The sequence below is a fragment of the Heptranchias perlo genome, chromosome 29 (genome assembly GCF_035084215.1).
Source record: "Heptranchias perlo isolate sHepPer1 chromosome 29, sHepPer1.hap1, whole genome shotgun sequence".
NCBI classification, from domain to species: Eukaryota; Metazoa; Chordata; class Chondrichthyes; order Hexanchiformes; family Hexanchidae; genus Heptranchias; species Heptranchias perlo.
This window is the reverse complement of record NC_090353.1, coordinates 4,321,790-4,334,448: the sequence shown is the minus strand read 5'-3', so window position 1 is coordinate 4,334,448 and position 12,659 is coordinate 4,321,790. Positions and strand designations below refer to the sequence as shown.

The 12,659-nt window shown below is 47.6% G+C and overlaps 1 protein-coding gene across 1 annotated transcript in view; it reads left to right on the top strand.

The window, feature by feature from the left end:
• Window positions 1-11,765, top strand: part of LOC137299334 (solute carrier family 46 member 2-like) — a 25,388-nt gene extending 13,623 nt beyond the window's left edge. Inside the window, exons 3-4 of the mRNA XM_067967996.1 lie at window positions 8,033-8,189; window positions 10,804-11,765. Coding sequence (XP_067824097.1) covers window positions 8,033-8,189; window positions 10,804-10,903 — 257 coding nt within the window. The 3' untranslated portion in view covers window positions 10,904-11,765. The remainder of the gene's footprint in view (window positions 1-8,032; window positions 8,190-10,803) is intronic.
• The last annotated feature ends 894 nt before the right edge of the window (window positions 11,766-12,659 follow it).

The window sequence follows — 12,659 nt, the reverse complement described above, 5'->3', positions numbered from 1 at the left end:
CCACAGGAGATATCTGCAATGTGATCTGATAGGGGAATGGAAGGGAATGGGAAAGGCAAGTCTGGAATATTACTTTACATTAAGTTGGGAAAATAGGTCAAGGGTCAGCGGTTCAAACTAGTACAAGGTAATAACGTGAGGAAATCCTTCACTCCAGGAGTGACCTCTGCACGGAATAGACTTCCAGGGAGAGTAGAGGCGGCAAAACCCCTGCAATCCAAAAAAACGATTGGATGCTGCAGTGGGGGCACATCAGGGATCGTTGTAGATGGATGAATTTAGAAGGGCTGAATGGCCTCCATCATCGGAAATTCAGGATTGATTGATCTAGCTCTGCACTTAGCAGGAACCTGTTTGAAGTCCACTGCTTAGTTTTTTTTTATTCGTTCATGGGATGTGGGCGTCGCTGGCGAGGCCGGCATTTATTGCCCATCCCTAATTGCCCTTGAGAAGGTGGTGGTGAGCCGCCTTCTTGAACCGCTGCAGTCCGTGTGGTGAAGGTTCTCCCACAGTGCAGTTAGGTAGGAAGTTCCAGGATTTTGACCCAGCGACGATGAAGGAACGGCGATATATTTCCAAGTCGGGATGGTGTGTGACTTGGAGGGGAACGTGCAGGTGGTGTTGTTCCCATGTGCCTGCTGCTCTTGTCCTTCTAGGTGGTAGAAGTCGTGGGTTTGGGAGGTGCTGTCGAAGAAGCCTTGGCGAGTTGCTGCAGTGCATCTTGTAGATGGTACACACTGCAGCCACAGTGCGCCGATGGTAGAGGGAGTGAATGTTTAAGGTGGTGGATGGGGTGCCAATCAAGCGGGCTGTTTTGTCCTGGATGATGTCGAGCGTCTTGAGTGTTGTTGGAGCTGCACTCATCCAGGCAAGTGGAGAGTATTCCATCACACTCCTGACTTGTGCCTTGTAGATGGTGGAAGGGCTTTGGGGAGTCAGGAGGTGAGTCACTTGCCACAGAATACCCAGCCTCTGACCTGCTCTCGTAGCCACAGTATTTATGTGGCTGGTCCAGTTAAGTTTCTGGTCAATGGTGACCCCCAGGATATTGATGGTGGGGGATTCGGCGATGGTAATGCCGTTGAATGTCAAGGGGAGGTGGTTAGACTCTATCTGGAGCTGGAGCTGCGGGTGGACTCACTGTGGAGCATCCGCGATGCAGAGAAACTCGTGGATAGCACGTTTAGCGAGTTGGTCACACCGCAGGTAAAGGCAGTACAGGCAGGAAGTGAATGGGTGACCACCAGGAAGAGTAAGAGGTGCAGGCAGGTAGTGCAGGGGTCCCCTGTGGCCATCCCCCTCTCAAACAGGTATACCGTTTTGGATACTGTTGTGGGAGATGGCTCACCAGGGGAAGGTGGCAGCGGCCAGGTTCATGGCACCGTGGCTGGCTCTGCTGCACAGGAGGGCAGGAAAAAGAGTGGCACAGCTATAGTGATAGGGGACTCGATTGTAAGGGGAATAGACAGGCGTTTCTGCGGACGCAACCGAGACTCCAGGATGGTATGTTGCCTCCCTGGTGCAAGGGTCAGGGATGTCTCGGAGCGGCTGCAGAACATTCTGGAGGGGGAGGGTGAACAGCCAGTTGTCGTGGTGCATATAGGTACCAACGATATAGGTAAAAAACGGGATGAGGTCCTACAAGCTGAATTTAGGGAGTTAGGAGTTAAACTAAAAAGTAGGACCTCAAAGGTAGTAATCTCAGGATTGCTACCAGTGCCACGGGCTAGTCAGAGTAGGAATGACAGGATAGCTAGGATGAATACGTGGCTTGAGAGATGGTGCAAGAGGGAGGGATTCAAATTCCTGGGACATTGGAACCGGTTCTGGGGGAGGTGGGACCAGTACAAATTGGACGGTCTGCATCTGGGCAGGACTGGAACCAATGTCCTAGGGGGAGTGTTTGCTAGTGCTGTTGGGGAGGGTTTAAACTAATATGGCAGGGGGATGGGAACCGATGCAGGAAGTCAGTGGGAAGTAAAGTGGTGACAGAAACAAAAGGCAGTAAGGGAGAGTGCACAAAACATGACCGGACAAATAGTCTGAGAAAGCACGGCAAAGACCAAGGGAAGTCTAGATTAAACTGCATTTATTTCAATGCAAGAAGTCTGATGGGCAAGGCAGATGAACTCAGGGCATGGATGGGTACATGGGACTGGGATGTTATAGCTATTACTGAAACATGGCTAAGGGAGGGGCAGGACTGGCAGCTCAATGTTCCAGGGTACAGATGCTATAGGAAAGATAGAGCAGGAGGTAAGAGAGGAGGGGGAGTTGCGTTCTTGATTAGGGAGAACATCACGGCAGTAATGAGAGGGGATATATCCGAGGGTTCGCCCACTGAGTCGATATGGGTAGAACTGAAAAATAAGAAGGGAGAGATCACGTTGATAGGATTGTACTACAGACCCCCAAATAGTCAACGGGAAATTGAGGAGCAAATATGTAAGGAGATTACAGACAGCTGCAAGAAAAATAGGGTGGTAATAGTAGGGGACTTTAACTTTCCCAACATTGACTGGGACAGCCATAGCATTAGGGGCTTGGATGGAGAGAAATTTGTTGAGTGTATTCAGGAGGAATTTCTCATTCAGTATGTGGATGGCCCGACTAGAGAGGGGGCAAAACTTGACCTCCTCTTGGGAAATAAGGAAGGGCAGGTGACAGAAGTGTTAGTGAGGGATCACTTTGGGACCAGTGATCATAATTCCATTAGTTTTAAGATAGCTATGGAGAAGGAGAGGTCTGGCCCAAAAGTTAAAATTCTAAATTGGGGAAAGGCCAATTTTGATGGTATTAGACAGGAACTTTCAGAAGCTGATTGGGAGAGTCTGTTGGCAGGCAAAGGGAAGTCTGGTAAGTGGGAGTCCTTCAAAAATGTGTTAACCAGGGTTCAGGGTAAGCACATTCCTTATAAAGTAAAGGGCAAGGCTGGTAGAAGTAGGGAACCTTGGATGACTCGGGAGATTGAGGCCCTAGTCAGAAAGAAGAAGGAGGCATATGACATGCATATGCAGCTGGGATCAAGTGGATCCCTTGAAGAGTATAGAGATTGCCGGAGTAGAGTTAAGAGAGAAATCAGGAGGGCAAAAAGGGGACATGAGATTGCTTTGGCAGATAAGGCAAAGGTGAATCCAAAGAGCTTCTACAAATACATAAAGGGCAAAAGAGTAACTAGGGAGAGAGTAGGGCCTCTGAAGGATCAACAAGGTCATCAATGTGCGGAACCACAAGAGATGCGTGAGATCCTAAATGAATATTTCGCATCGGTATTTACGGTTGAGAAAGGCATGGATGTTAGGGAACTTGGGGAAATAAATAGTGATGTCTTGAGGAGTGTACATATTACAGAGAGGGAGGTGCTGGAAGTCTTAACGCGCATCAAGGTAGATAAATCTCCGGGACCTGATGAAATGTATCCCAGGACGTTATGGGAGGTTAGGGAGGAAATTGCGGGTCCCCTAGCAGAGATATTTGAATCATCCACCGCTACAGGTGAGGTGCCTGAAGATTGGAGGGTAGCAAATGTTGTGCCTTTGTTTAAGAAGGGCGGCAGGGAAAAGCCTGGGAACTACAGACCAGTGAGCCTGACATCTGTAGTGGGTAAGTTGTTAGAGGGTATTCTGAGAGACAGGATCTACGGGCATTTGGAGAGGCAGGGACTGATTAGGAACAGTCAGCATGGTTTTGTGAGAGGAAAATCATGTCTCACGAATTTGATTGAGTTTTTTGAAGGGGTAACCAAGAAGATAGATGAGGGCTGTGCAGTAGACGTGGTCTTCATGGACTTTAGCAAAGCCTTTGACAAGGTACCGCATGGTAGGTTGTTACATAAGGTTAAATCTCACGGGATCCAAGGTGAGGTAGCCAATTGGATACAACATTGGCTTGACGACAGAAGACAGAGGGTGGTTGTCGAGGGTTGTTTTTCAAATTGGAGGCCTGTGACCAGCGGTGTGCCTCAGGGATCGGTGCTGAGTCCGCTGTTATTTGTTATTTATATTAATGATTTGGATGAGAATTTAGGAGGCATGGTTAGTAAGTTTGCAGATGACACCAAGATTGGTGGCATTGTGGACAGTGAAGAAGGTTATCTAGGATTGCAACGGGATCTTGATAAATTGGGCCAGTGGGCCGATGAATGGCAGATGGAGTTTAATTTAGATAAATGTGAGGTGATGCATTTTGGTAGATCGAATTGGGCCAGGACCTACTCCGTTAATGGTAGGGCGTTGGGGAGAGTTATAGAACAAAGAGATCTGGGAGTACAGGTTCATAGCTCCTTGAAAGTGGAGTCACAGGTGGATAGGGTGGTGAAGAAGGCATTCGGCATGCTTGGTTTCATTGGTCAGAACATTGAATACAGGAGTTGGGATGTCTTGTTGAAGTTGTACAAGACATTAGTTAGGCCACACTTGGAGTACTGTGTACAGTTCTGGTCACCCTATTATAGAAAGGATATTATTAAACTAGAAAGAGTGCAGAAAAGATTTACTAGGATGCTACCGGGACTTGATGGTTTGACTTATCGGGAGAGGTTAGACAGACTGGGACTTTATTCCCTGGAGAGTAGGAGGTTGAGGGGTGATCTTATACAAGTCTATAAAATAATGAGGGGCATAGATAAGGTAGATAGTCAAAATCTTTTCCCAAAGGTAGGGGAGTCTATAACGAGGGGACATACATTTAAGGTGAGAGGGGAGAGATACAAAAGGGTCCAGAGGGGCAATTTTTTCACTCAAAGGGTGGTGAGTGTCTGGAACAAGCTGCCAGAGGCAGTAGTAGAGGCGGGTACAATTTTGTCTTTTAAAAAGCATTTGGACAGTTACATGGGTAAGATGGGTATAGAGGGATATGGGCCAAGTGCAGGAAATTAGGACTAGCTTAGTGGTATAAACTGGGCGACATGGACATGTTGGGCCGAAGGGCCTGTTTCCACGTTGTAAACTTCTATGATTCTATGATCTTGTTGCAGATGGTCATTGCCTGGCACTTGTCTGGCACAAATGTTACTTGCCACTTATCAGCCCAAACCTGGATGTTGTCCAGGTCTTGCTGCATGCGGGCACGGACTGCTTTATTATCTGAGGGGTTGCGAATGGAACTGAACACCGTGCAATCATCAGCGAACATCCCCATTTCTGATCTTATGATGGAGGGAAGGTCATTGATGAAGCAGCTGAAGATGGTTGGGCCTCGGACACTGCCCTGAGGAACTCCTGCAGCAATGTCCTGGGGCTGAGATGATTGGCCTCCAACAACCACTACCATCTTCCTTTGTGCTAGGTATGACTCTAGCCACTGGAGAGTTTTCCCCCTTATTCCCATTGACTTCAGTTTTACTAGGGCTCCTTGATGCCACACTCGGTCAAATGCTGCCTTGATGTCAAGGGCAGTCACTCTCACCTCACCTCTGGAATTCAGCTCTTTTGTCCATATTGAGGCTGTAATGAGGTCTGAAGCCGAGTGGTCCTGGTGGAACCCAAACTGAGCATCGGTGAGCAGGTTATTGGTGAGTAAGTGCCGCTTGATAGCACTGATGACGATACCTTCCATCACTTTGCTGATGATTGAGAGTAGATTGATAGGGTTTGTCCTGCTTTTTGTGGACAGGACATACCTGGGCAATTTTCCACATTGTTGGGTAGATGCCAGTGTTGTGGCCGTACTGGAACAGCTTGGCTAGAGGCACGGCTAGTTCTGGAGCACAAGTCTTCAGTACTACAGCCGGGATGTTGTCGGGGCCCATAGCTTTTGCTGTATCCAGTGCACTCAGCCGTTTCTTGATATCACGTGGAGTGAATCAAATTGGCTGAAGACTGGCTTCTGTGATGGTGGGGATATCGGGAGGAGGCCGAGATGGATCATCCACTCGGCACTTCTGGCTGAAAATGGTTGCAAACGCTTCAGCCTTGTCTTTTGCACTCACGTGCTGGACTCCGCCATCATTGAGGATGGGGATGTTTACGGAGCCTTCTCCTCCCGTTAGTTGTTTAATTGTCCACCACCATTCACGACTGGATGTGGCAGGACTGCAGAGCTTTGATCTGATCCATTGGTTGTGGAATCGCTTAGCTCTGTCTGTAGCATGTTGCTTCCGCTGTTTAGCATGCATGTAGTCCTGAGTTGTATCTTCACCGGGTTGGCACCTCATTTTTAGGTACGCCTGGTGCTGCTCCTGGCATGCTCTTCTGCACTCCTCATTGAACCAGGGTTGATCCCCTGGCTTGTTGTTAATTGTAGAGTGAGGAATATGCCGGGCCACGAGGTTACAGATTGTGCTGGAATACAATTCTGCTTAAAACTTCTGTTCTTTTACCTTTACAGGGGAGTTTAGGCCAGTTGTAGTGTTCAGACTGTGACACAGTGGCATTGTGACTCGGTGTATGTACCTGCTCCAAAGCAGCCAAGATTACCGGCTCGAACTCTCCCCTCATGCAGCCTGTAAGGTCCTCATTGCTGGACAGTGTGCATCAAACCGTGGTACATCTAACCCACTAATGCTTGGAGCTGAGACCGTTTCCAAACAACCCCAATCACTAACATCCTCACCTTGTGAAGCAGAAAAGAAGCTTAAAATATCAACTAAAAAGGAAGAACTTATTTTCTATAGCGCCTTTCATGGCCTCAGGATGTCCAAAAGCACTTTACAGCCAATTAAGTACTTTTTTGAAGTGTAGTCACTGTTGTAATGTAGGAAACGCAGCAGCCAATTTGCGCACAGCATGATCCCACAAACAACAATGTGATAATGACCAGATAGTCTGTTTTAGTGATGTTGGTTGAGGGATAAATATTGGCCCCAGGACCCCGGGGAGAACTCTCCAGCTCTTCTTCGAATAGTGTTGTGGGGTCTTTTACATCCCTCTGAGAGTTTAACATCTCATCCAAAAGACTCTAGCGTATCAGCCTAGATTTTGTGTTGAAGTCTCTGGAGTGGGGCTTGGACCCACGACCTTCTGACCCAGAGGCGAGAGTGATACCAGTGAACCGTGGCCAATACCTAAACTGCGTGTGACAGCGCCCCAGGGAGGGAAAGAACCGTACAGGCCAGAAACCTCAGATGAAGATGGAAAAAGCAAGAAAGCAAGTCCTTTAGTAACTGGGAAAGAGAAGGGACAGGGTGATGTTTTTGGGTCAAGCTCTTTGGCCAGGGTTCTGATCAAGAGTCCACATTAACCTGTCAGTGCTTCTCACTGACTTACCTGGAATTTCTACTGTTTCCTGTTGATAGCATTTTGTTGTTGATGAAATAAGGCAACTCCTGATTGGACAGTTCTTGGGCATGCTCATTGTCAGAATTTGATGCTGGCACAAGAATAATGAACAACAACAACTTGCCTTTATATAAAGCCTTTAATGTGGTAAAACACTCCAAGGCGCTTCACTGGAGCGATTATCAGATAAAAATTGACACCGAGACAAAGAAGGAAACTTTAGGACATGTGGCTAAAAGCTTGGTCGAAGAGGTAGGTTTTAAGGAGGGTCTTAAAGGAGGAGAGAGAGGTAGAGAGGTTTAGGGAGGAAATTCCAGAGCTTAGGGTCTAGGCAGCTGAAGGCACGGCGGCCATGGTGGAGTGATTAAAATCGGGGATGCGCAAGAGGCCAGAATTGAAGTAATGCAGAGATCTCAAAGGATTATAGGGCTGGAGGAGGTTACAGAGATAGGGAGGGGCGAGGCCATGGAGGGATTTGAACACAAGGATGAGAATTTTGAAATCGAGGCATTCCCGGACCTGGAGCCAAGATCAGCGAGCACAGGGGCGATGGGTGAACAGGACTTGGTGCGAGTTAGGATACGGGCAGCAGAGTTTGGATGAGCTGAAGTTTACGGAGGATGGAAGATGCCACGAGAGGCCGGCCAGAAAGGCATTGGAATAGTTGAATCATAGTGAACATAATCGACATTTGTGATACGCCTGAACAATCTGGACACGTGCAAATCCTGATTAGTTCAGTGTCTATCATGTCGAGCAGCTCTGATAATCGTAGCTCCACAGTCTGTGACTGATGCCTGTGATTTTTCTCTCAGGTTCCATTTTCACCTGGCTGCAGTCAGCTGTAACTCTAACAGACGTGATTTCCACCATTGTGTTCAACAATCTGTACGCTGCCACCCTCCTGTGGTACAGTGGCTTCTCTCTGCTCCTGGCTGCAGCGGTGTGTTGGCTCAGCACCATCCCAATCGTGTAAGTACATGTCTCTGTAAACGTGATGCAGCCCAGGATCTCAGCCCGCCTTATTCATGCTGTGATAAATATTGCTCCATTTCTCTGTCACGCTCCTCACCCTACTTCACTCTCACTTTTGTACCTTCATTCTGTGCCCTTTGCTCCAAGCCTGCTTCCAACCAAACTTGCAATCCATCCGCACAACCTCCTCCATCCCACTATTCGTTCTCCCAACCTGCCCATTCGTTCCCCTGCTATCAAGGCCAGGCCTCATGATAAGTAGAAAGCTCCTTCACCACACAGCATTACTCTCAACTCAACACCCCAAGTCATACAACATGCTCGCAGCCCATAGACGGCCCCATAGACCACCTCCTCCTCCATCGCACTTCTCATAGCCTACCTCCTCCTTTCTTGCACTGCACGTTCCAGGAGGTGGTCACTCTGTGGGCAGAGCGGGTTTGTGCAGAAGGGAACGAGTGGCTGTCCACCAGTGTATGAAGAGGAGGCTGGAGGCACTATAGGGATCTCCTGAAGACCTGTGAGAGTCACAACTCAGAGGGGCCAGCCGTGAGCCAAAACTCGGCATTGTGGGGCAATTGGTTGTCAAATGGGGTGTGGGGGGGGTGGGGTGCAGAAACACAACCGTACTAGGGGATTCCACAGTCAGGGGAACAGACTGCCACTTCTTTAACAACAATTCCAAGCCCCAAATGACTCCCAGATATGAGGGTAAGAGACATTATGGAGATGGGGCAAAAGATGAAAGATGTTGGAGTGGGAAGGGAAACAGCTGGAAGTCATGGTTCATATTGAAACTAATGACAGAAAGAAATAGAATTGAGCTCCTGCAAAGGACTTTCAGTAACTAGGAGATAAATTGTAAAGCAGGATCTCGAGGGCAGGAGTCTCAGACTTACTCCCAGTCCATTTGCCAGTCTAAGAGTACAAAGGAACATAGGAACGGGAGTCGTCCATTCAGTCTCTTGATCCTGTTCCATCATTCAATTGGATCATGGCTGATCTGTACCTGCCTTTGCTCCATATCCCTGATACCCAACAAAAATCTATCCATCTCAGTCTTGAAAATTTCAATTGACTCCCAGCATCTTTCTGGGAGAGAGAGTGAAGAAGTAATGATGAATTTATACAAAACACTGGTTGGGCCACAGTTAGAGAACTGGGTGCAGTTTTGGATGCCCCATTATAGAAAGGACATTAAATCCACAGATAGAGTACAGAGTAGATTCACCAGGATGATGCCAGGGAAGGGCGGTCATGAGGAGAAACTCGAGATTCTGGAACTGTATCCACTGGAGCAAAGGCTAAAAGCAGATTTAATAAAGGTTTTTTAAATTATGAAGAGTTTTGATAGAGTGAATAGGGAAAGATTATTTCCTCTGGTCGGGGATTCAGTGACGAGGACTCATCAATTTAAAATTGTCAGTAGGAATGAGGGGAGAAGTTAGGAGATATTTCTTTACACAGGGGATTGTTTGAACGGATTTCTTTGCCCTAGGGAGTGGTTGAGGCAGAGACTGTTGTATCTTTGAGGGAAAACTGGATAAGTATTTGAAGCAGAGGGAGATTCAGGGCTATGGGGAGAGAGTGGGGCAGTGGGATTAGTTTGGGATTGATACAGGGCTATGGGGAGAGAGTGGGGCAGTGGGATTAGTTTGGGATTGATACAGGGCCATGGGGAGAGAGTGGGGCAGTAGGATTAGTTTGGGATTGATACAGGGCTATGGGGAGAGAGTGGGGCAGTGGGATTAGTTTGGGATTGATACAGGGCCATGGGGAGAGAGTGGGGCAGTGGGATTAGTTTGGGATTGATACAGGGCCATGGGGAGAGAGTGGGGCAGTGGGATTAGTTTGGGATTGATACAGGGCTATAGGGAGAGAGTGGGGCAGTGGGATTAGTTTGGGATTGATACAGGGCTACGGGGAGAGAGTGGGGCAGTGGGATTAGTTTGGGATTGATACAGGGCTACGGGGAGAGAGTGGGGCAGTGGGATTAGTTTGGGATTGATACAGGGATATGGGGAGAGAGTGGGATTAGTTTGGGATTGATACAGGGCTATGGGGAGAGAGTGGGATTAGTTTGGGATTGATACAGGGCTATGGGGAGAGAGTGGGGCAGTGGGATTAGTTTGGGATTGATACAGGGCTGTGGGGAGAGAGCGGGGATTAGTTTGGATTGGTACAGGGCTGTGGGGAGAGAGCGGGGATTAGTTTGGATTGATACAGGGCTGTGGGGAGAGAGCGGGGATTAGTTTGGGATTGATACAGGGCTGTGGGGAGAGAGCGGGGATTAGTTTGGATTGATACAGGGCTGTGGGGAGAGAGCGGGGATTAGTTTGGATTGATATAGGGCTGTGGGGAGAGCGGGGATTAGTTTGGATTGATACAGGGCTGTGGGGAGAGCGGGGATTAGTTTGGATTGATACAGGGCTGTGGGGAGAGAGCGGGGATTAGTTTGGATTGATACAGGGCTGTGGGGAGAGAGCGGGGATTAGTTTGGATTGCTGTATTTAAGACACAGTGGCCGAATTGGCCACTTTCTGTGCTATAAATCTGTGCGGAAAGGCAGATTGTGACATTTGTTTAATTTATGGCCATATTTATGTTCCAGGGTTTACAGCTGCAGACAGAGTAAGGAAGATTACAACCAAGTTCCTGGCATAGACTCAGCACAGAGACTGATCACAGGACTTAATGACTTCAATGAGTGATGCTATACATTACCCCTTCACAGTGAGGTCACTCACTGGAACTCTCACAGGGACTGTCAGCCATGATCAACAGGCATGGAACAAGAGGGGTTAAAGTTCAAGAAAAGTACTTTGGAGGCATGATCAATAGAACTTAGTACAATTCTCACCTATAGGTCTTAACTAGATTGTAGTGTTGGAACGTCTCTCGGATCCTAGCTCTTGGTCCAATCCAGAAGGTATTGAGGCCTCTGTAATGCCTGTGGTGTGTACAGTAGTGTAGTGGTTATGTTACTGGACCAATAATCCAGACAATGTGAGTTAGATCCCACCAGGGCAGTTTGAGAATTTAAATTCAGTTTTTAAAAATCCTGAAATAAAAAGCTGGTCCTGGTAAAAGTGACCATGAAACTGTCGGATTGTCATAAAAACCCAACTGGGTCACTAATGCCCTTTAGGGACGGAAACCTGCCGTCCTTACCCGGTCTGGGCCTATATGTGACTCCAGTCCCACACCAATATGGTTGACTCTTATCTGTCCTCTGAAGTGGCCCAGCAAGCCCCTCAGATTGTATCACCACCTTCTCAGGCCAACGAGTGATGGGCAGTGAATCTGGCCTTGCCAGTGATGCCCACATCCTGAGAATGAATAATAAACCCCCACCTGGAGGGGATGCTGATCTCTCTGTGACCTGTCCATGGGATGTTTATTAATTCTCTCCAGTCTTACTCTCACTTGGGGAGAAATGTGCTCGCTTTGAAACTTGTTTTGATATATCTCACAAATACAGATGTTTTTAGAAGGGTCTGGCTCACTTGTTTGGTCGATGATTTGCTGTCACATGGATTGATACATCAGATAAATACGATTTTGTAATAACAATATACGTCACCGTTTTTTTCTTTGGCTTTGCATCCTTCCACTGTAAATTCCAAAACACGATCATGCAGGATAAACACTCCGATTCTGGGCAGTCGCCCAACACCACATCCTTATTGAAAACAGAAGCTAAAGCTCATTCTTCCTGATGGCATCCAGTAAAGTCATCATCGGAGAGAAGCATTTTCTGATAGAAACTGCCCCAAATCAAGCACAGATTCAGGAAGTATTGCTGAGATTAAGGCAATGCCAGAGAGTACCAATCTGATTGCCCCTTTCGCAGTTGGCACTCTGTACTTCACTTTGTAGAAGATTGAAGACTGAGCTAGTTCCCCATGTCAACCCTGTAGCCTGTGGGAGATCCCTTCAGGGCCGACCTGGGAGCATCTCTTTCTATGGATGTAATACCTCACATACAAACACTGTGGAATAATGGGATTCCTCACTGTGCAGTTACACGGACAAAGCAGGGCAGTACCTTTCTACTCCCATCTCGCGGCACCTCACAGATCACCAGACCATGTTGCCATAGCGGTGCTGTAACAAATTTCACCGGTCTACTCTCAGGCTCAGTGTCACCAGTTACTCCCTAAGTGGACCTCATGTTCTCTACAATCTGGAGTGCACCTTTACTGCCTAATGTCTAGTTAAATGATAACCTAACATAGGCCCCTCGCTGTGTGTGCTAGACGCTGTTTTCTCACACATGCTGCCACATTCATTCTTGCCCTTTCAGAAGGCGGCCTAGTCGGACCGGGCTGATTGTAAAACCAAAAAACTGGTTTATTTTATGAATGAACAGAATAAAGTTTTCCAGTGAGAATGTCTATTTCCTATTGCTCCTCTTATAATAAATTAACAAACCACATTACTCTGTCACTATTATCAATTCACAAG